The sequence below is a fragment of the Micropterus dolomieu genome, linkage group LG08 (assembly GCF_021292245.1).
Source record: "Micropterus dolomieu isolate WLL.071019.BEF.003 ecotype Adirondacks linkage group LG08, ASM2129224v1, whole genome shotgun sequence".
In the NCBI taxonomy this organism is placed as follows: domain Eukaryota; kingdom Metazoa; phylum Chordata; class Actinopteri; order Centrarchiformes; family Centrarchidae; genus Micropterus; species Micropterus dolomieu.
In genome coordinates this window covers 21,271,120-21,296,145 of record NC_060157.1, presented here as the reverse complement: position 1 = coordinate 21,296,145, position 25,026 = coordinate 21,271,120, and the positions used below count along the sequence as shown (strand labels likewise).

General features: G+C 40.4%; 1 protein-coding gene across 3 annotated transcripts in view; it reads right to left on the bottom strand.

Moving 5' to 3' along the window:
* The window catches only part of LOC123975318 (thymocyte selection-associated high mobility group box protein TOX-like), a 79,528-nt gene that overhangs the window by 30,823 nt on the left and 23,679 nt on the right, over nt 1-25,026 (bottom strand). For 2 of the 3 annotated variants that reach the window (XM_046056714.1, XM_046056715.1), the window contains exons 2-3: nt 14,875-14,967; nt 5,145-5,204 (exon numbers count right to left, since the gene is read on the bottom strand). In XM_046056714.1, the coding sequence (XP_045912670.1) occupies nt 5,145-5,204; nt 14,875-14,967 (153 nt within the window). The remainder of the gene's footprint in view (nt 1-5,144; nt 5,205-14,874; nt 14,968-25,026) is intronic. The other variant, XM_046056716.1, reaches the window with a different exon arrangement.

Sequence of the window (25,026 nt, the reverse complement as noted above, 5' to 3'; positions counted from 1 at the left end):
AAGTCCCATACTCTTCCTTCAAAAACAAACGTTAGGTTCATTGATCAGCACTGATCCTGGTGTCAATGTGGTTTTTAGCAGTACATCAAAAGCTGCAATAATTAGACTGTGTACTATTTAAGGGATCAGACTTGAAACTGCTTTTCTAGAATACAAATGAACATTACTAGAAACTTTATAACTTACAAGTTGTTAGCTTATTAAATTTTCTGTGTATCTGTGTATCATTACTTTATGTGCACACAATTTGGCAACATGAACTGATCTGAAGTGAACTGAGAGTGCGAAGGGTGAGTTGTGTGTATGAAGTTTAGTGGATGTGTCTGCACTGCAGTCATACATTTTCAAGAGTCAATCATCGGGTGGGTGAACATGGGTGAAAAACCGGAGAAGGAAGGAGAAAGAGAGAGAACGACAGTGTCAGAGTTAGGAAATATACAAAAATAAACATACTGAAACAGACAGAAAAAGAAAGACGACGAGAAAGAGAGAGCCTGTATCCAACAAGTGAGGTTTCTATTCTAATCTTGACCATCAGCCACTGTTCTCTTGCAGCTGGCCAAATCGATAGAGAGACGCAGCTCAGCAAGACACCTGGAAAAAGAAAACACAGAGGCACAAACAGGCTGAAACTTGCTGCTTCTCCGAAGACCAGGGGCCCCCGAGCTTCCTCTCCTGCACAGGAACACAATGCAACAAGTACAACACAAGAGAGGAAGAGATGCACAAAATTGCTCTCCTTCTTCCTGCCACTGGCTTGTTTTCTCTTCCAAGCTTCACTCCTAACTGGCTATTTTTTTTAGTCTCTAATTTTACCTAATCTACCGTATGTACATATATACACATGGACATGTATCCACATGAAGCAGAGACTGATTATAGGGTGAGGAGAAGCCAGCCAAAGCACAAAAAATATATATGGAGGTACGAGTCTGCACAATAACTAAACAGATCAGGCCTGAAATGAATCTGAATGAAGAACACTAATTGTCCAAAATTAGATTTTGTGTGGGTGTGGTTTGAGGCAGCCATTTTGGTTATCTGTGATCTTTTTCATGCAGCTATTGAAGCGCTGTAAAAATATACACCACTGTCAGCATTATTTGCAATGCATGTGCATGATAGCCTGATAATCAGACTGAATTACCATTTTCACCTTATTATTTAGTCTGAAATTATATTCAAGTGAACTCTTTTCTGTTTGGGAGGGGCGTTTACTTTGTCCTCAGTAGTTAGTGACGTATATGTCCTTCCCGTCTACGTAATTTTCAGTTGACACAGAAGCTGCAGTAATGGTTGCTAGAGAACTTTTATGTCAAGATGAATGCTGATTTAAGAGATGTTATTATTATTTCTGTAAGTCAAATTACACAAACACAAAAAGCCCCCATTCTTAATCACACATAGAAAGCTCTGATAGGCTTGGTTGTTTTTATAACCAGGGAATCGGTAGTAGTCGCTATTTGTGTGATTCAAAACTCTGTATGCCTCCCAAGAACATTCTCAGTCATTCCGGATAATTGAGATGTTTAATAATCTTTAACTCAACAAACTATCCCCTTTGTGTGTGGGCAGATATATACAACAGTGATCAACAAAAAACACGCCCACACTTTTGCATATAGGCTGAAACCTCAACAGATGAACTAAATGGAAAACATCAATATCATCAAAACGTCTGGGAGCTCCATTTGTGCAGCTCGTATGCATAGCTTGTACAGAAACCATACAGTATTGAAAGCCTTGAAAACATCTTGTTTGAATGGACAGATTGTGTCCAAGCATACAGTAAACGGCCCCTTTAAAGCTGTTTCTGATTAGTGGTTTTCTCTTTTTAAAAGCCCACTGATGTTATGTGTAATGCAATCTGCTGGCTGTGTCAAACTGCTACCTTAGTGCGTATGCTGTGGAAGACCCCAGACATGCAAACAAAGGAGTCTCTGTTCTGGCTACATGCACCTTTTTCACAGGCACACATCATGTAAAGGCTCGGGTGGGCATCTCAACACAGTGTGAAAACTTTAAGCATTAAGGCATAAGGGCTTTCAAAATATGTTCGACTATTGTAAAGGTTTTGTATCGCTGAGCATTTTCCTCAGAACCAAAGCATAAAAGTCTTACAGTGCTGTTCACACAAAAACAGAAAAGAAATAGTAGAAATGCTACTGCCTTGCATTTTAGTATGTTGTTCTTTTATAAACACGGCAGGGGAATGCTTAAATCTTAAAATGGGAAACACATTAAAAAATATTATATACATATATATATATATATATATATTTAAATAAATACATGACTTCAGCATATTCATTAGACGGTAATCACCGTTTCAAATTGATGCAGAAAATCATTCCATATTTGAACCTCTAATTTGTCTCATTTAATTTCAAAAGCAAGCTGTATGTGACAAAGCACTACACAACTAATGTATACAATTACGCATCAATTAAGAAATGATTGACTCACATGCACAGCAAGCAGTCAGAGTGACGAATTGTGTATGACGCACAAAGAAAGTGCAGACATTCCCTCAACATGGTGGCTTTGAAGATATTTTATATATTAATATAATATTTAATCATTGCAAATGCATGGCCTGTAACCAAGTATTGTTCAAATCCACAGAAATTATTCATTCTGGTCAAGATACCAACAACAGAGGACATCTTAAATTACAAGGAAATGTGTTTTTATTTGGCAAGCTGTAAAACAACTGAACGGAAAATGTACAATTATTTTGATCTGTAATAATATTTTTTCATTAAAACTTGTGCTAAGTGCTCTTTGCATCCTTCAACTTAAGAGCAAAGGTGCACATCCTGCCTCTTCCAAATTTCAAATTAAAACTGCAGTCAAACAGTGAACTCTGTGTTGGGAGGGCTACTGAGGACGGGTGTGTAAGCTTCTATTTGACAGCACTGACAGAGCATCAACTGCAACTGACATGTTTTGAAAAGCCCAAATTGCCTTATCCACTAAGAAGGTATTTGTTGACACAACACTGCAAACCTGGACTGGGTGTTGATGATTGACACATGACCGCTGCAGCAGGGAAGCTACAAAGCTGGACATTTATCCCAATTAGCACACATCCATGTATGTGACATAATTAGGGCAGACCAGGAAATGTGGCTAACAACGATGGACCTCATAGTCTGTGATGTGTGCTATAAGTAGACAATAAGCTCCTAAAGCTCCCACTTGACCCCTCATTATAGTCACTCAATCAACATCAAAGGAAAAAGACAACCTTCTGGCTATAGGATGACGTGTATATGAGTGTGTGTTTATGTGCACATACATATGTTCTTGTTTGTCAATCTTTGCGAGAACCAATTTAAGGTTTTACACCCTGAGAGTAAGCACACTTTTTCAAAGGGCTGTTTGAGGTTTAAGACATTGGTTTAGGGTTAATGTTATAATTAGGTTTATTTCAAAGGAACCAACCTCTTTGGTGGAAAGAAGCTCCTGTAAAAACTGTTTAAATCAAGGTTTTCTAGTTTATCCAGAGTAACCAGAAAATTGTTATTCGAAACGTTAACACTTAGGGAACCACATATTAAATTTCATTCATCCCCATTGTACTGGAGCGGTAGCAGAAGTTTCAGAGGAACCTATCTCAAAGCCAAAACTAATTAAGGGAAGAAATATGTCTTTATGATTGGGGTTAGGTACTCAGGATGCTTGTGTTTGCATTATGTCAAAGTGGGTCCTCATAAGTTTAGAAGTATGGACATATGTGTGTGCGTTTGTTTGAGTACAGTACGTGAGTGAAACAAACTGAAATTGAGGACGTCTACTTGCACATATGCCGGTGACTTATGAATAACTTTGTGTCAGAGAATGTGCCACTTCCTATTACAGTATCTGCAAGTTTGTGTGTGAGGGGGCATGCGTGTGTTTGCCCTGGTGTCTACACCCTCCTGGCCTTGTCCTGTGACTCTCTAACAGAATTTGGCGAGGTGCTAATTGACGAGGAGCCTCCACCACGTCATGTTTTGTCAGAACATGAAGGCCTCGCTGCTGGATCAACAAATACTGGAGCTTCAAATTCTGCCATATGTCCAGCCATGTGTTCCCATCTAGCAGCTGGGAGCACTCAGTGCCGTGCCTGTCTAACGAGACTGGGACTGTGCTGCTCCAGACTGGGACTAGGACTTCACTGAGCCTGGAATGGTCAAATGTTAGTGCTGGTTTATCTGTGAGTGACCTGTCTAGCTCAGTGGATTGACATTGCACTAACACTGCCTGGGTTGATGGATTAATCGCTCCAATGTTATACATGTTACATGAATGTGCTTTGTAGAAAATCATCTACTAAATGGCACATGTTAAAGCTTATGAGGAATTAAATGTTTCTTTTTTCCCCCACTTAGCAAGAGAGGGTCGAAGTCATGGACGCCTTTTGAAGAATGATGCTCCGATTGAGGTTTCAAGGCTACCCATACTGATCACTGATTTTATATTTGAATCAGCTGATCAGATACAGCAAATCTTCAATTGCTGTTATAAAAATTTTCAGAGAAATCAGTATTAGATACTGTGCAGATAAAAGCAACAGTTTAAAAACTGACTTAATCTGTGGATTTATGAAAGCAATACTATACATTAAAATCACAACTAAGGGTCAACAGCCACAGGCTGTACTTAGGCAAAGGGCTGCTTTAACTAAATGCTAACGTCAGCACACTAACATGCCATCAATGACAATGCTAACATGCTTCGTAGATTTAACGCTTATCACGTTCACTGTGATAGTTAGGTATGTTAGCATGCCAACATTTGCTAATTAACACTGAAAACAATGTACAAATGAGCCTGATGGAATAATGCATGAATAATGACAGGGTGACCCCACACCACTGTAACTTGATTTTTTTTCTGTCACCATTTCAATTCAGCTATTGTCCAGTTTTACGTGGCACTGTCTCCATTTACAAACAACCCCATCTTCAGAGCACCTTTTACTGGCAAACATATACAATTCATATTTAGAAACATTTACCAAAGCATATAATTCTATAAAGTCTTCTTATTAAATGCTTACATCTGCAAAACTGAGGATAACAACATGACAGCTACTAGATAGATATTTGTTTAGACAAATCTGTGGGGCTCATTGGAAAAGACGTGGGCATTCTTACCTGGTTTGGTGACCGAAACTCTTGGTTATTGTCATTCATGTACATGTTGTCACCATCAAACTGTGGACAGAAACAGAAAGCAGAAAATAAACATGGTATGCAGGAGGAGGTGTAAGAAAAATTGGGGGCCGAGGAGGAGGTGCGAAGAGGAAAAGCTCTTTACGGGTGGCCTGAAGTGTGAGACTAATGACTTTGTCACTTTGGTTAAACCTCGTGGTGGCATGGCAGCATGGGTAATTACTGTTCGTCAGCGGGCCGGTAATTAGGCTACATGAGCACAGTGATGAGAGATGGGCTTTTCCCTGTGGGCTCTGCTGTGTGTATGAGAGAGAGAAGAGTGTGAATGTATCAGGGAGTGCATACAGTAGTATGTCTTAGAGTCTGTGGTTCCAGTGTGTGTGAGTGTGTGCGTGCCCCAAAGTGAGAGCATGCTGTGTCTTCAGGACAGAGTTAATCAGGCATTGAAAGATCACTTGCCGCAGGTGCCAAAACACTGTTTGACACGGGGTTAAGACTAATGTAACAACAAATGACCCTTGACCCCCCAAGAGGTGTTGGGAAGCAACAACGGGTCACTAGTTGAGCACTACATGCAACGTGCTATCTCTGATGTCTAGCCTGTTGTTAAAGTAAATCCCTGAAGAACTCCCTGCTGAGATCAGCTTTGAGCGGCCTACAAATGAAGAGAAAACAACACAGATTTAGTTTTTAGATCCAAAGAAAATTTGATTCTGGCCCACAAATGGTTCAGTAACCGAACCTGCAGTGTCAAGGTTACAGAGAAACTGCTACCATGTTAAGAAGAGCTGTATTGTGAAATGCTCTTGCTTTGCAAAGGAATAAAGCTTTGTCATATCACACTCACAGCAAATGCAACAAACCTTGAATGGACTGGATGATAACACTCACACACACAGAAACCCAACGTGTCAAATAAAGCCTCTTTTTTGTTTGCTGACAGAGGTCATTCTTTGGGATATTAATGCAGAGAAGACTCAGGAACAGACAGCAGAGATAACATGATCAAACTAGACAGCATTCCATGTCAAATTCCTCAGATGTGAAGATACGGGGGGGTCTTTTCATTTGGGGTGGTTTGCCTTGTGCCTATGGAGCAAGCGACCGAAGGCTTGAAAGATAAACACGTGCTGGATGTGAGCGAACACAAATGGATCATAAGATATACCTGCTCAAAATAATGTCCAACTAGGTAGACTAATGGACGGAAATGGGCAGAATTCCTGGGGGTGAAATCTAATATCTACACTGGTAGACAGGAAAAAGTCTAAGTAGCTAAATGAGCATGTGAGTGGTGAGAAATTACTGTAGCCTACATTATTGCAGGAGAAAGGCCAGGGGAATGAGCGCCTGCCTCGGGGCAACGGTTAACGATGCATATCATGGAAGCCCTTGTGAGGATTCACTTGGTTATTCTAATGATTTCATTTACATTCAGCCACAAATGCAAACAGGAAACTGCACTGCATTTAAGCGTCATTCACACATCACGTGATAATTACAAAAAACCCACACTAGCAGTAAAAACAACATGTTTATTTCAAGTGAACCTGAATGCTGACTAATTGTGAGATACAGACGCTAAATTTGCTTAATGAAGCTTGCCAGCATCTATCACCTGACAGTGGGAAGTGACTGTAGCTCACGAGAGGGCCAAAGTGATGTTGACCTTGGTGACATATCTGCAATAAACGCTTTGCTCCTCACATGAAAGCCTCTTGTCCTCGCCTAACTGAGCAATTTCATTCCATTGAAATCCACTTTTATATCACTTGTGTTGTAAAGCCATTTAGAGAGCTTCTTTAGGGTAAGATTCTCTCAGGTAAAAAGAGAGCACAGACTGCTGCCAGATCTTGTATTTTAGCTTAATTTGCAAAGTGAATTCTTCGATTACTATTTTCTACTATTATCTTTCACCTCTCAAGGAGTCAGCAGTCAGCTCATTTTCACCATTACATCTGCAATATAATATTCACCAAAAAGGCCAAAGACAGCCTAGAAAGGTCAGCCATTTTGTGCTACAACATGGCTGCCCATATATTGCAATGTAAAGCTGTTTCCCCTCCTCTTCTCTCGATAGCTCTCCTTTGCACTGCCTCTCTCTCCCACTTAAAATACCAATTTATCCTCGGCTCAATGCTATCAGCTCTGCCATTACTCCACATTTACTGCAGAAATCATCTTCTCTTTCTCTGTTATTCCCTTTCTCTTCATGTTCTCTTTCTTACTCTTTTCTCCCACTCTCTCCATCTTTTTGTTTCTCACAGTTTCTCCCTCTCCCTTTTTCCTTCTTGCTTATGCTCCTCTCCCCTGTTCCCTCTCCCCTGTTCTCATCTTCCCCACCTCTCTTCGTGTTACAACCTCTCCCTACTTCTCCATCTCCCTCCCTACCCCTCTTTCCCCCTCTTCCCTCTCTTTCTTCAGCGAGCCTTGGCATCGCTTTCTCATCGGCAGTCTAATTGGGCATTCTGCCTGAGACAAGGGCCTCATTAAGCAGTAATTACACACATGTTGTTTTCGGCAAACATCTCTATTTGGATTGCTTTGCATGGTAATTGTTCAGCAGGGACTACTGCTTGCGATGTTTCCCTCCGTGACACACGTGGTGCTGAGAGAGAGGAATGAAAACATAGAGAAGAAGGACAGAGAGGCAGGGAGGGGTAGAGAGAGAGGGGGTGTGTGAGAATAGAGAGAGATAATACAGTAATAGGTTGTGGAAGGGAGATAGATTGAGAAATAAAGAATGCATACATGAGAGAGAAGGAGGATGAGAGTAACAGAGAGGCAGAAAACAGACTAAAAGGATGAAGGTGATGCTAATGCAGAAAATGGAGAAAGACAATAAATAAATAACAAAGAAAGAGGTGGACAGATTCAGTGTGAGATGAAAATGAGGTGGAGATGTAGAAAAGAAGTGACAAAGATCTAGAGAATGAGTAAATGAGGAAGAAAAGTGAGAAAGTAAAGACAGTGAGAGAGAGAGACAGAGAGTGAGTCCCAGAACTAGGTCATGCCTTGCAATCATCGACAAAGCTGAACGTTTCAAAAATAATGAAGCCACAAGGTGGAAGTAATGCTAACTAGCATATCCAGAGAAAACATGTAATATTTACACAGTGCTAATGGTGCAATACAATGCTGGTATCTTTTCATCTTGGAGTGCACCGGTGAGACGGTGAATGGCAGGATTGGAGGCAAAATTACAGACTCCATTGAAGATTGTTTTTGATTGATGGACAATTCATATGAGCTCCTCATAAAGCCTTCTAGGCAACATCTGTTTGTGAAGGGGGTGGGGCAGAGATGAACTGCTTGTGTGCCTGTGTAATGCCATCTCTATCCAGTCATTAGAGAGAAAAACTACCTCGTAATGATAAAAAAAGGTAATTTTGAAGGCATGGAAACCAGCTGTCTAGCAAACAAAATAAAGTAACATTTGCTATAAATACATAACTGAACCTACAGATTATAATACACAAATACAATACACAGTAACCTGTTTTATGTATCTGATAATATTGACACTAAACTACAGTTCAGGTTTATTTATATAAGCTTGTCTCAAAGGGCAAGTGGTGGAAAGTAAGGAAGTACATTTGCTCAAGTACTGTGCTTAATATTATTATTACAATAGTATAATAGTATTTTACATTGTGACAGTAAAGAAAAGTGAATAATTTTACATCATCCACCCGTGAGCTTTACCACAAAGTCATACACCATATTAAAGTTCATGTAGTATGGTATATGCTGTGACTAGATGTAGCTGAGAATGAAAAAGGGACGAATGTTACTTTAACGCAATCAACATTCAAGTAGACCACTGTAACATCTGTAAGAGTGTAACAAAAAACAACAACATACAGTATCTCACTTAAGAACAACTGGAACAAACTTTTAGAACTTTTCGATTTATAAAATAAGCAGAATGTGTAATACTTGTGACTTTAAAAGCCTTTGCCAGTACACCAAGTCTCTAAAAATAATTCTCTCACCGAGCGGAATTAATAAGCCCAGAACAGTACACAGCCATTCTGTGAAGAAAGGGGTGTGGTGGTGGTGGGGGAGACTCATGCAATATGTATGCCTGTTTGAGCACCCTTATTCCTCATCTTCCCCCTCTTCTCTTTATTTCTCTTTTTACATCTTTCTCTCCCTCGTCCTCTGTTCAATTAAGCTGTAGGAGAGACCTAACCAACCTCAACATGAGACAATGTGCCACTGAATTTTGATGTTGCCCAACTTGTCACTGCTGGTTCAAAGCCAGACGAGAGGATGAGACAGACAGACGGAGAGACAGAAAGACACACTTTAACACACCTATACACACACACTCAAAAACAGAGGAAGAGTGAAAGACAAAGCCGTTGAGAGGCAAAAAGAGACAGAATGGAAAGACAGAAAGAAAGAAAGAAAGAAAGCTATGGATTTCAGAGTTGCATGGGAGAGAGAAAAAGGGAGTGAGGAGAGACTATAGTAACAATTCTGCTGTTGCACCACGCCCCAAGCAAACAATGAACATGGGCAAACAATGAATATGGCACACACATGCACACATATACACATGCACACAAAGCCCATAAAAAGCGCAGCCTGTGGCCATGGTGACACATGCTCTGTTGTCGTTAGATAAGGGAAACAGGGCCTCTTCCTGGGTGTGAGAGTTTGATCCTGCATACACAATACACACTACACACACACACACACACACACACACACACACACACACACACACTCACACACACAATCACACTACATGTGCACACTCAGCTGCAGCAGCACTGGGGTCACACCCACCAATGCCTAGCATCTTCCACACTTTTATCAGCTGCATGGTTCATTTTAATATGTAAAACCTAGACTATGTTAATCTGGACACACTGAGCTCCGGTCAGTGGACTACATAGATGACATGATCAGATATCAACAAGATATATACGGAGCAGCTTCCCATATCTCTCAGAGGGATTTTTAAGGAATTCTGTTTGGAATTTGCTGGCCCCGTGCCATCCTAGAAAGTGTTTAGTTAGAAGAATTGGTAACATGAATCTGTTGCATTCAGTGTTGCATTTCTTCAAAGAACTGTTTCAAAAGTGTTAAAATACTCTGCATTACCTCTCCAGCTGACACTTTTGTTTTTGTTTTATTGTTAGCGATGGTGCGATCCATCAGCTCACATCTAATGAGCATTAGCTCTGTTTGTTATGATTATGTCTAAAAGCATTCCACATTGAAATACAGATACACACAAACATACAGAGCCCTTCCCATCAAAAAAAAAAAAAAAAAAAAAACTTTTTCACAAAAGACATAATACAGGTTCCAACCGCTTCCGGCTCAACCTATACCTTGTGATGTGTAAAAATAAAAAGGCAGGCTGAAGCACTCATTCATCCAGTTTCTGTTGCACTGTAGCAACCACAAAACAGAACCAACAGTCAACAGCAGAGATGGGAGGGGAGATTGAGGAGAAAGGCAGTGTGTGTCTGTGTCTGTGAGTGAGTGTGTGTGTGTTTGTGTGTGGAGGGAGGCCAGGTGGAGTTGTGCTAAATGAGGTTTTGTTTCCACTGTGAACTCGGGTTCACAGTGACTTAGTGAGTTCACAACAGGATAAAAATCTAAAACGTGATGGTGATGCATGACAACTCACACCATGCTGGTTAATATATAACATTTTTTAAGTTTTTTGAATTTTTCTGTTCTCATTTTCCAATCTAATAAAGTTCTGACATATCTATCACCAAAATGATTTCATGAATCAAGCAACAATTTCTAATGATATGATTTCTGTTCCAAATGCAGGAACTCAAGACAAACCAAAAAAACAAAACAGTAATAATACAGTCTTCATCTTAGGATGCTCTGTGAAACGGTAGCTTCATATTTGTGGTTGCAAATGGCAGCAACAAAACACAGTTTAAGAATTTATAACTCTGACACACAAAAGTCATGTAAGATGGCGTCAGTAAACACTGCACAGGTGGCTCATGTTTAACAGCCTGCCAAGTCTCAGATTGTTTTATACCAAAAGATATTGTACCAGATGAAAAATATTATCCTATTTGGATTTAATAGGGGCAACTCATTTCATTCTGTGAATTTATTTCTTTAGCAGTCCCATTTTTTTTGCCTGTTATCAATATTTTATATTAACAATGGATCACAGGAATACTTACAGGAATGTGAAAGGGGTCGCACATACTGTTGAACCCACAGAGAATTATCACCACACTCTGCACTTCGCCTAAGTTCTCAGAGGAGTGTTTTAGAGTCTTTCAGCTCATTGCTTTGGTTTTCTGTCCCGCAACTTTAGTATTTTGGTTCACTCACACCACTCTCATCTTTGTTGTTTACTGCAGACAGCTGCTTTCAGCTCTAAAAACCCTCTATGCAACCTGCCCAGCACCAAATGGCAGACAGACAAATTTAGTAACTTAGGGATGAGCATAGCAGAGACCAAAAAAGGAAAAGCGAATAGTGAGAGTTATTATAAGACTTAACTTTTACAAGGTGGCCAGAAACACAATTCCAAATGAATGCCAGTGTGGCTCTATATATTCTGAATATGTACTAAAGAAAAGGCAGAAAGTTAAATTTTTAACTTAGGAGGCGATAATGTCAGTGTTGTGCCCCCAAGTGCCCAAAAATTATTCTTATTGCACGTTTAACGGTTCAGTGTGTAAGTTTTAGTGGCATCTAGTGGTGAGGCTTGCGAATTGCAACCATCGGCTCATGGTGCATTCACATGCTTCTGGAATGTGGAATCAATGTGGATGTAGATGTAAATGCTCCGTATTTGTATAGCGCCTTTCTAGTTTTTTCGACCACTCAAAGCGCTTTTTACACTACATCTGCATTCACCATTCACACACATTCATTCACTGAGCCTAAGTGCTCAAACAGAAACTAACATTCATTCCGATTAACAAGCAACCCGCTCTACCTCCTGAGCCACAGCTGCCCAGATGTGTAGGATTAGCATTATTAGAGGGCTTAAACAACAGACAGAAATCTGCGATATCTTATATCAATTCAATTTCTAAATCCAACAACAACAAAAAGGCTGAGAAAACTGTCAACAAATGGTCCTCTTTTAATATCTTTATATAATTATATCTTAATATAATAGACTATATGGAAGATTTTATTGGACTTTAATATTTGTGGAAAAATAGATATATTTGTAGATAGTGAAATATTTGCACACCTTAGTAAAGATTTGTGGATTGTTTTCTGTGGGTTACAAATATTAAAGTCCAATAAAATCTTCCATAAGACTACCCCTGGCAAAATTATTCTAAGTCTCCTTATGTATTTGTATACTGTTCTGTATATTTATTTATGTCCCATATACACTTTATCCCTCTTTTTGAAATAAAGATTTAAGGAGGAAAAAAAATTCCGACACCACATGAATGCACCGCTCACCCCTCCCTTTCCAAGTGTGCAAGGAGAAGCTACAGTGACAAGCTCTGTCAGCTCTTATGCTAAGTAATACTTGTGGCCCTCTATTTTTCCAAATTTCACTTCTCTTCTTACTTCTAATAAACCCGATGACTACTACTATTACTGATACTACTTCTGCTGGTTTTTCGTACATATTCAACATAGTGATGAAACGCGCTCTGCAGAGTAGTTTGTCCATTTAGGCTACTGTAGAAACATGGCGGCGCAACATGGCAACTTCCATGTAAGAGGAGCCGCGGTGTATGTAGATAGAAATGGCTCATTCTAAGGTAATACAAACATAACGGTTCATCATGTAGGGTCTTCATACACCACTGAAAACACAATTATGGATATTATATTAAATTTCTGTCAATAGATTCAACAGACAAATGTACTTTTATGTAAAATCTATCAACATACAGCTTTAGGTCAAAGCTTCTCTGTCTATTGGACTCGTTGGATGAAACATGGCTGCACTGTCTCTCAAAGAGGTACAGTCAGGTATCTCTAGATGTACCTTAATAGTACATCATCAGTATAAACATTCTGTCTGAGCAGTAACTAGAACAGTGCGGAAAAGAGGTCAAAAACATGTAATGAGCCACGTGCAAGTAAGGTATATGGAAAGGTATAACAGAAAAAAATTATGTCAGACCAAAGTGCCACCCACACAACCTCCCTCATCCTGCCGCGGTGGCCTTCAACGGCCTGCCTTCTAACCAGTGCTGGGAAACACCTTCTCTTAGCATCAAGCACAGCAGCATCACATGCAATTAGCAGCTAGTCCCAGCAGGTGCAGTAGGGCTATACTTAACAACATGGGTGCGATTAGGAGGAAAGTAGTTATCCCACCAGTCTACCTGACACTTAGGCTGTATGGTCTGGGGTGAGAACGTGTGTGTGTGTGTGTGTGTATCCGGGTGTACAATATGTGTGTCCGTACAGTAAGTGCATGTCTCTGCGTGAGTCTATATCAGTGAGGTTTCTCTGGTAGCAGGAGAGGATGCAGAGCACAAGCCACTTTTAACTGACTGGGGTAAACAGTGATGAGAGAAGATAAAGGGCAGAGTGAATGTCACATTACCCCAGCCCTTTGCCTCTGCTCACCGCAGCATCAGATAACTGCAGCAGGAAAAAAAAGTCTGGTTTCCTCTAGCATATAATTGGTTATCTTACTGCAATCTACTGCTCTCTTGCCTCTGCACAGAATAAAGTATGAAAGAGCAAAGGGAGAAGAAGAAGAAAAAAAAGGGGGCTGACTATTCTGGCAGAGACTAAAATAAATCATTACTAGGATAAGAAATACATCAATCTATATCTATGGGTGTCTTCTTTGTTGGGAGGTTTTGGCTGTACGTTGGATTCTGTTTGCTACGTGCACCAACATGACATGGACTTGCAGCATAGAACGTACAGTTACAGAAGATGGGAAGGAAGTGTTTTGATTACTATTAATGATAATCAGGTTGTGGTGTTTATATTAAATATTAAAGCAAATAATTATAGCCGTAGTAACACACTCACCGGTATTAAATCAAAAACATTTAACAGTTTTTCAGTTTAATAAACAGGGACATATGCTACCTTATTACCAACGGTATCAGACAGCCCAAAAGATTATCAGTGTAGTTTTAAGTAACATTGCAACATCTTATTCTGATAGCAGGCTATGGGAAGACTGTGTTATATTTTGTCTACTATTTGCATCTTGCCTCTTAATTCTGTAAAATAATTCTATATTCCAGTAATTTATTCATTATTGAATAAAATATTTAACTCTAAAAATGTCAAAGGTGCTTTTAGATTCAGACTTAATTTGTATTTATGGATGCCCACACAGTGTAACATAACAACTACAGAGGCGTATTTTGCATCTTAGCATGTTTTCACACATATGTTGCTGGAATTAGTAAACACAACTCCTGATACCATCTGTACATTCCATTAGCTGTGCTTGTTTTTGAATGCAAATACATGTAATATTTGCATTGTGTGGAGGAGAATATAAAATAATGAGTTTCTCTAAGTATGTGGATATGTCTGTTCTACTAGGGACTTTTTTGTTTTCAGTTTTTCTAAGCATGTACATGTCTGTGTTCTGCTATGAAAAGTATTTTCATCACAACTCTAGATATCATCAGTTTAGAGCCTCCAAAATACCACCGGGCCCAGGTCAATACCTTGAGGTACACCTTTCTGAAACAATTGGCTAGCACAAACACAAGAGGTTTCTGAAATTAGAGGCTTGACTATTGTATCTCACCACAGCAGTGGGCAGTCTTTTCCTAGCTGGATTGATGCCTGGAGGAGGGGCAGTGTGGAGCCTAACCCCTCGTTCACCCACACTGTACCGGGCCTGTGGTTAGAGAGAAAGAGACAGCAGGGAGAAAAAGAGAAAAGACAGAGAAGACAAAAGTGGTGAAGGAAACGAGATGGCGGGCTTTAGTTTACGAGATACAAGCAGGGCAGTTGTAAAGGAACATGTCAAGGGCTCCCCCTCCCTCGTGAACCTTTCCCTCCTTCTCCCTGTCTTTGGTTGCTCTGCTCTTCCCCTCCTGCCCAGCACACGCGTGCAGGAGGAGGAGTAATGACATGAGACTTACACAGTGACTCTACGCTGCGGCGTGCTAGGGGAAGAATGGAGGTTAATGAGCTGACATCCCCTCCACCCCGAATACGCCTCCTCCCCATGCCCACCTCCCTACTCACTTACACACACTGACAAGCATATACACAAACCCCCTACAAGACAGTGGGGCTGAACATTGGCACTGAGCCAAGGACCTGGAGACTATAGGAGTACCATGGAGCAACGAGTGGATTAAACTTGTTTCCGTGTGCATAAAATACAATCGTTGTGTTGTGAACAACTGAGGGTAATCTAATTCATTCCACATTATCAATTTAACATGTGTAAACACTAGTGGCCCAGTGAGCCATGTTCATTAAACACCGGACATTTTTGTTTTTGAATGGCTGACAAATTTGTGAAGCAAAAAGTGCAGTTTAGCTTAAGGGTGCCACCGTGCCGTTACGTAAATCAAAAGGATTTTAGTTTTAGAATATTTTATATAAAAAGGTTGACTGAAATTTCCTCATTAGGTTTCGAGGTATCCTGTCGTGTGTTGGCAAAATGGAACTTTTGACCTGCTGGTAGCACTGATGGCAAGTAGGAAGTTAATAGGACTCATCGCTCATGAAAGTTCAGTCCAAATGTCATTCCATACAAGATTTCACACTGAACCAAAGTGTTTTTCCAAAAGACAAATGGACAGACGGACAGTCAGATTGATGGACCAACATACACTGTCAATCCCAGAGTCACTCTCCTACAAAGGCAGTCCTGTGTCTTTATCTGAGACAAAGACACACTCCTGTCTACCTCAGTGGGGCTGAGGTGGAGCAGGTGAACAGTTTTAGGTTCCTGGGAATCAATGTCACAGAGAACCTGACGTGGTCATCTCAAATCTCCACGCTGGTGAAGCTGGTGTATTTCTTAAGGAAACTTCCCCGTGCCAAAGTCTTGTTAAGTTTTACAGAGGAGCAATAGAAAGGATCCTGACTGGAAACATCACAAACCGACATGGGATGTGCATGGCCCAGGACAGGAGGCCTCTGCAGCGGGTGATTAAAACCGTATCAGAAAATCATTGGTACCCATCTTCCGAGCATCAGTGATATCGGTGGGCGCAGAGCCCAAAGGATACTAAATGTCAGTACCCACCTCTGCCACAGCCTGTTCACCCTGTTGCCATTTGGCAAGAGATACAGAAGTATCTGCCGTACCATCAGACAACAGAGCAGCTTCTTCCTCCAGGCTATCAGACTCTTCAATTCATCCTCAGCACTGCACCATGCAAAGTAGTTTATTTCTGTATATAATTTTATAATGTTTGTATATATATCGTTCGCTTTATAGCATAAAAGAAACTACAAACTGCATTTCATTTTACAGTCCTGTTGTAATATGACAAATAAATTTTCTTTGTACCTTGTAAGTGTCCGCATCATACTAAACACTACACAATGATACACAACTATTGACTTTTTAAGGACAAACAGCTCTTGCACCCGGACCACAGACCACGGGCAAAACACATCACGCTTTTATAGTGCATACAGTGCTGTGAATAACCAGGCAGACATTCAGATGCTCCCCATTTCTTGGTTGTCACGTGGTGATGTGTGGGTATATAAGATGTTAAATAAAACCTCAGTGGCCTTTAAGTTGCATCACCGGAAAACCAACACGTAAAGGTGTCAATTTTTTAAGAGATAAGGCTTTATCAGAGCTGAAGCATGCACAGAAATAAATAAGAAACACAGAAAGGTAAAACACAGAACAATGGTGTTCACAGGAAGGCTTAAGAAAGCCTTTCAGCAGACACAAACATAGGTGAATGCAAAATAATGTAAACAAATTACATTTGCATGAGCCTTTCTGAGGTTAAATAAACAGATGCAGGTGCACTCAACACTGACATGAGGCAGATTTATTAGTTTGCCAATAAGACATCCCAAGACTGCATGTGTTTAATTTATGTACAACACAGATCCTGGTTATTCATACAGCTCCATATTGGAATCTGCACACCTAGTTGACAGTTCCATTACACCCTCCACACCCCTTCTTGAGAGACTGGACGCTACCATCTAGGTACAAGCTTTTAAAATGGGAGTTAGGGATTTCATTTAAAAAAAAAAAAAAGTCAATTGAAGGTATCCTGTTGTAATAGCTGGTTTGCCTTAATTACTTCAAATAAAACAAGTAAAAAACTGAGGGTAAAATAACATCCTTCAAAAAAATCAAAGAACAGCAGAGATAGAACTGATAATATTGCAGCAAAACGATTTTACAGAGCCTGAAAACAATGGAAGATGGATGGTAAGTCATTAGCGCCCATTGTGAATCTTTCCAGTGAGTAATTTGTGGGAAGGCTTTTGCATTTTTAATATCCTTAAACTGAAGAGCCCTAAGAACACAAACTCCATGAAATAATAACAGGCATTTCACCTTAGCACTATCCAGGCCTCTCAATTATTTACCACTAATGAATTGCCTCGGGCAATATTCTTCCTAAGTACAATATCAACCATCCCAGAGAGGCTGAATCAGCTCGCTCAAATACTTAAATACATTTACTCAATTATGCTCACTGTCTCTAATATGAAAGAGACAAGGATAGTACAAGCTTTCTTCTCCCTACTGTTTCATATGCTGTGATTCAGCCTTGATGGGTCAAGAAAATCCTCACATGCTCACCAACTCTTATAATGATTAATTGTGGGAAGTGGGGGGTCTGAAGGGGTTACAGCCTATAAACAGCATAATAAAAACCATCAGTTAAACTTGCAATGACATTTTCCTTTTTTACTGGGATTATATGCATAGTGTTCTAGTATTTGTAGCTGACTTTGTTTTTTAACCGTTGTTTATCATTAATATGTATTAGTATATAATATGGGGGCAACCTAATTTTCAACCCCAATTAAGGCAAGACGCAAGGCAAGGCAGGTGGGATCTATCACACGCAAATACATTGAGGTGTTTTGGGTTTAGAGTGTCCCACTGAATCAAAGTAACCAAAGACATTAGCTACACTACACAAGGTAACTGCAATTACGGCCACTGTACCGTGACACATATTATACATTAGTACAACAGGATGTGTGATTTGGTTATAGATCTAGATTATGAAATATATATGTCTTTTTAGGTTTGTCAGAGTATTCATTTAAAAATGTTGGAACTTACTGTACTGCCCCAAAAAGAGAGAGAGAGAGAGAGAGAGAGAGGTCATACATATGGACAGAAATGGAGACACAAAACAAAAACTGATCATTTGCTCATGAAGCCTGATGTACCTCTATAAAATGTATAATCCACAGGTTTATCAGTGAAGTGTATGGACGACACTGAAAGACAAATCCAGACAAACTCTTTTTCTCTGTACTTTGTTACGAAGACATATAGGCGCATGTGCTTTTCATATCTTTTGCATAAGAAATATAAGACAGCCCGTGTGACAACAATTTCAGAAATAGGCATGTGTGTGTTTTTGTTCATGACAAACCAGTGTTTTCTTTCAATAGCTGGTTAGATGAGATGATGCTTTTTTTTTTTTTACATACTTTATTGTTTAAATATATTAAAACTACAGATGAGCTACAGATATGTGTCGGCACAAAATGTGAAAGTGATGTAGTCCTGCAATTGTGTGCTTGAGCATATGCAAGTGTTTATAAATGCGCATATTTTACATCTGCAGTCCACTCAAAGTGGCAAACCGAGCACTCAGCTCTATTTTTATTATCAACATTGTTATCACTATTCGATCAGAAACATTTCACAACCATGATCCTTCCACTGCATAACAGAGCAGTTCAAGCTTGACTAGCTTTAGTCAATTCCATGCTATCCAGATGTAATCATCAGTCTTTGGCTGTAACTACACCAGAGAGAAATTTAAGCGCAAAGGATCCCGTTCCTAGACAGCTGGTAGTTGTAAATTCCTATCAGGGAATAAAAAACATTGAGGGAGGGAGAGAGTTTGAAAGAAAACATATACTATTTTCATTTCAACTGCTTTAGGGATTAAGGCTTGGGGCTCTAGAAAAAACTGCATTAAAATAATCCACCATTTGCATGTTTTATCTCACAAAGGAGGCTCACATAGACACACATACACACCAACCCCCACTCCCCCTCCCTCCTCCCTGCTTCTCCTCCGTCCCCTCCCTGTTCCGGGTGAGCACACACACACACACACACACACACACACACACACACACACACACACACACACACACACACAGGCTCCTACGCATATCACACATACACACACTGTCATCATTAAATACACGCTCACACACACTCGCATACACACACACACATCGAGATCAACCTGCTGCCATCTGCTCTACGTGCTCTGTACAATCCTCGCAGAATACATTATTCACTACAATACATCACATCACATTCCCTCAATGTCATAGCCTTGTGCTGGAGAAGACTGAGAGAGATAGAATGGAGGAGAGCGGAGAGCAAAACAGCTATTGTACTCTGAAGAGAGAGAGAAACAGGGGGGGGGGGGGGGGGGGGGGGGGGGGCATTTGGCCTGTTACATGGTACAGTGGTAGAGAAAATTAAAGACAGTTTGATTTGGCTTTTAGGTGAAACAAGGTTGTCAGCGAAACTTTTTCCAGTTACAGCTACCTGTAGTGTATGAAAGGAGAGAATAAGAGGGGCTGAGAGAAAGTGAGAGAAGGAAAGAGAGTCCTGAATTGGCAGCAGACTGTACAGTATAATGTCTTGTCATACAGCAAGGCATACTTTTGTGTAGGATCTTATTGTTTCTTCAGTGTTTTCAATGTTTTCAAGTGTTAAACCATAAAACAAGTGTTATTTGATATTTGTGTAAGGGTCAACAATCCAATCCAATAAAAAGACCAAAACCAACAATGTGTTAGTCCAACAGCAGAGATGGGGACTCGGGTTTGAGACTCGGACTCGAGTCCGACTTAAGTCGCACACACAGTGACTTCAGACTCGACTTGAGACTCGTCCTCAAAAGGCTTCAGACTTGACTTAGACTTGAGGTGCGGGACTCGACAATGTTTATTTTTAGGAAATGTCTGATGAGCGTGCTGTTATTCCCCTCCCTCCGTTACCTATGACCTGCCTACGTAGCATGTAGTATCAGCTGCGCGCGGCCACACGTGAGAGAGGACAACAAACATCGGCAGCTACTGTGCCATTCATCATAAACTTTGGCTTTAAAACTTCATACAACAAGATCCAAACAAAGAAGCGCAGATCGCAAAATAAGTTAGTAAGCTGAGGTTAATAAACATGTTTAGCTCAGCATTGGCCATCTAACATTAGTTTGCTTCTTGCTTTAGCTACGACCTACGGGAGGTTAACTCCAACTGTCGTTTGTTATGAAAAGAAAGCGTTTGTTAGCTTCCCAAACTTAATGTAATCATTTACATCCCGCTGGCTACCATCAGGATAATTAATAACGGTGGCTGCAAACAGGTTACAGGTTTATTGTTGATCATATAACGTTACAGTTTTATTTAGTTATAACTTTACACTATTTGAGAGTCTGTGGGATGTGTTGACTTACAGTAGTTTATAAGCTGTGATTAATTGCATTGCACATTACATTGTTGTGCTCTGTAAGTGGAAAAACAGGTTACAGTTACAGAATTCCTTAAAGGTATGCAGTTTTATAAGCAGACTGGATTGAACACAGCTGGTGATACAACATTCATTATAACAACGAGAGACTTGAGACTTGACTTGGACTCTAGCTCAGTGACTTGAGACTTGACTTGGACTCTAGCTCAGTGACTTGTGAGCATCTCTGTCCAACAGTAATTACAAACATAGGCGTCGCTAGACTCTTTTTACTGGGGCATGTGCCCCATTATCCATGTGCAGTGCCCCAGTAAAATTGTCAAGAACCCTTGGCGTCGTTTTTGAACGTGTAGGGCTGACTTTTTTGGTCAAGTTGGCCAAAACTGGAAACATCTGCAAAGTCTGTTGGCAATAATTTCAAAATAAAACTACAGGTTAATGTAAAATGACACATTGTTAAAGATATAAAATGTCGCAAAACACAAGTCAATGTTGAAAGCGAGTGTTTACAACGTTGAGAGGACTAAGAGGGACTATCCTGGGCACAAGAAGAGAAAATAACTCAATGAGAGTGACTTTCGGGAACAACAGTCAGGTAAACTTGTGTTCTCTCCAAAGTCTGATGTGAGCAGGTTCATTTGTAGCAGCAGTGTGTCAGTCCTGCTAGTTGAGCAGTGCTTCTCAGTCTGTTTTTGTCTTGGTTGCTTGCCAGTCAGTAACCGAACAATATTAGAGTAAAATACAACTATTTATTACGTTTGATAAACGCCGATGTGCAACGGTGTTTATAAACTGTAGCATGAAAAAGATAACACGTCGCCCATAAAAATGCGTTCTTACGTGCATGCACAAAATGAAACTCGCGCATTTCAGGAGAGGGGACCTTATTGCATTCCAGCATCAACATTAGTGAGTCCAGTCCAGACAGCACACAGATGTGATGGCACATCCCATTGGTAGACATCATTTTAAAACAAGACAGTAATGATCTGTCTCTCAGTGAAGGTTTAGTTGCAACTCTGGACTAATGCAAGATGGAAAGTAAAGAATTCTTATTGATTATTGAAATGTTGATTAGCGGAGCAGACCGGGCAATATGGATGCACATCTCTCAGTAAATAATAAACATCACATAATCAGTCAAGTTATATAAATAGTATTTTACCTTTGAAAATATATTAAAGGAAACCTGGGGAGCCAGTTTGAATGGGCCTGATGCAGATGATAACATTAATATCTAGTAAGTATTATTATCTAGTCTATCTAGACAGTGTCAGGTGTGACTGTGCAGCAATGGCAAATTGTTTACAAGGCTCATGAGTCAGGTATGAGGGCCCAGTGTTAGAATTTTTTTTAGGTGGTGACATAGGTGTGGGTGCGCACGCTCCGGCCAAAGCCCTTTCTGACATGACAGCGCCAATATTATTGGGCAAAGCAAGGGAAACTGGTAAAGCACATATCACATTTCATACACTTCAATCAAAAATAACTCAAATCATGAAGTAAAATTTGACATGAGGGATGACGGGGCCTGTGCCCCAGTAGAGCTTTAGGTCTAGCAGCGCCCCTGCTGTCAAACTTCCCTAACCTGTCAGAGGCACTCAGCAGCACCATTTGTTCCTAAAGAAAACATCAATCTTTAAAATGGGTCACAAATATATACTTTCTATTTTTTAAAGGTGCTCTAAACACTATTTTCTATGAACAATGCATCAAAAGACTCGTTCAGGGATTGGGTGTTTTAGCATCTTTCAGCTCCTCACTTTACTGTTTGGATTTACTTGCTTCACAATGTTCTGATAAAGTCACTGTGCGCTACACCTGCCCAGGACCAACAACAACAAACAGACAAAGTTAGCAATTGTCTAATGAACAACATAGTGGACCATTTAGTAGCTAAAAAGCCACATGTTTCCATCAGTAGTTGGTTGAGAGCAACAAAGAGCAAAAAGGAGAGCGTACATTGAATTTACATTTGCCACATGGACAGAATCACAACTCCAAACGAATGTTGAAGTTGATCCATGTCTGCTGGATGTGTCAATAGGCAACTGTTTGCTAGAAAATTCGCCAATGCTGGGTGTACAGGTTGTTAGAAACTTGTTATGCTGCCCCCAAGTTATCAAAAAATGTATTTATTCAAACAGGAGTAGGGTTCATTTTGGGGCTTATTTTCAGTTTTGGATTAAAACACATTTGCTGTGCTGGTTAGTAATTACAGCACCAAGACTATTAGGCTTATTTATGTATTTTCATTAGTTTTTAGACATCAACTCAGGGCCATGGCACAGAGGAATAAGCTATATCAGGCTCTGGCTACAGGCAATACTTGTTAGTTAGATAAATTCATTGTTGGTTTTGCTCTTTTCATGGGATTTGTTGACAATAAGAACATATAATAGAACTGCAGCCGTATCCTGAAAGTGTTATCAGTTTTTTATGTACTGTATATGACTTCTTTATTAATGCATCATCCATTAAATATATATAAAAATATTTATCTTGATTTGTTTACATGTTTAACTCTGTCGTTGTTATTTCTTGTGTGCAATCATATGTGTTTATGTGTGTATGTCATTGTGCGGTGGCAGAGCATAGAGAGTGAACAGCTGGTGGGCCCACACTTGACTATGTATTGACCTGCTTTGCATTCACCTGTTATTCAGCTGAACCTAATGTTTCCACTTGGCTCTGCTGCAGCTGAGCTGCAATTAACCTCGCTGTGGGAGCAAGGCAAGCAAGTCTTAAGTAATTTGTCAAAATAGTTTGTCAAACTTTGCTAAATGTCATTCTACCTCATCCTGTCAAATTACTAGTCTTTCACTTAAAATTACACACTGAAAAAAAGAATAAAGTTTTCCCAAAAGACGTTTACACACGTCTAAAAGCAGCGTACATTCGATACATCGCTAATATACTCTCTTTTGCACTCTTAAGGTTTTGACAGGGTGCAGGTGATCTCCTGACTGCAGATAATTAGCCTCAGAAAATGTAATTTGCCTGTCTAAATACACCATTTGAATTGTAGAAAGCATAGCTACGCCAGAAACTCCCCCCCCCTCCCCACACACACACACCTTTTCCGCAGATGCTCTCTCGGCTCTTGTCTGTGTTTGGGCTGCGACTGCGAGGGGTCACCGCCTGCCTTGTTCTCACACGTGGAGCACTGAGTGTGTGTGTATAAGTATGTGTGTGTGTGCATGTGTGAAAGAGAGGGTGAGACAGCACACAATTGTCTACGGTTATAGGAATCAGTGAGTGTGCGTGTGCAAGACTGTCAAAAAAATAAGGAGGTGTGTAAGTGTGTGAATTTATCCCAATGTCTGTGCAGTTGAGCCTGAGTGCCTTTCCCACTGTATGTGTTTCAAAGTGTTTGAGTGTGTATCTTTGTCTGTGCGTGTGTGTGTGTGCCTTGCTAGCTCAGTGCCAGGTCTCTCTAATGAGTCTGTCAGGCACTGTTAGCGATGGCGTGCTCCCCTGGCTCAGCGCACTCCTACAGACACACTGTGATTAGCCGGGCCAACGGCACGCCACCGGGCCAGATTAAACACTCACCACGCCGCCAGGGAACACACACACATACACACACACACACACACACACACACACACACTCAGCACAGCAGAGCACACATTAGAGCTAGCATTACACTCGTTCGCACAAGCACCACACACATAGACGTACTTAGGCACACACAGCTTGATCATCATTGTGCCTATTAGCCTGCTCTGATACAGTAACATGTACTTGGCCTCCGGAGCAAGGTGTTGACGCTGCTGAAATTGAAAATTAATGTGAAATATAAACATAATACAAGCCATCTATGGCACCAGCAAAAAATTGCTAATATTTCATTAATCTGTCCGCCTTTATTGAATTCCTGTCTGCTGCTAATCTTGAACATCACTCCGAATTAAGGCTAGCCCTTCTGGCTCCAACAGCTTTCAACATCTTCATTAAGCGACATGATTCACTAATTACAGGTAATTACCCTTTAATGAGCAGCCCAGATGAATGAGCAGATATGTAGAGGAGGGGCAGGCCTGAGGGCACGTCATTTTTCATTCCTCAAGGGCCAAGAGCAGACTCTGACTGGGTGTTAGTAAACTGAGACATGGTGGTCTGGTTAGAAAAGAGCGGCTTGATCATCACTTACAGTTGGTATATGATGCAGGATACAGAATATGGGCTATTTGAATATTTGCACCAGACATCCTGAGTTGTCTCTGTTAACACAAAACCAGGGATCAACAACTGTAGATCACAGAAATA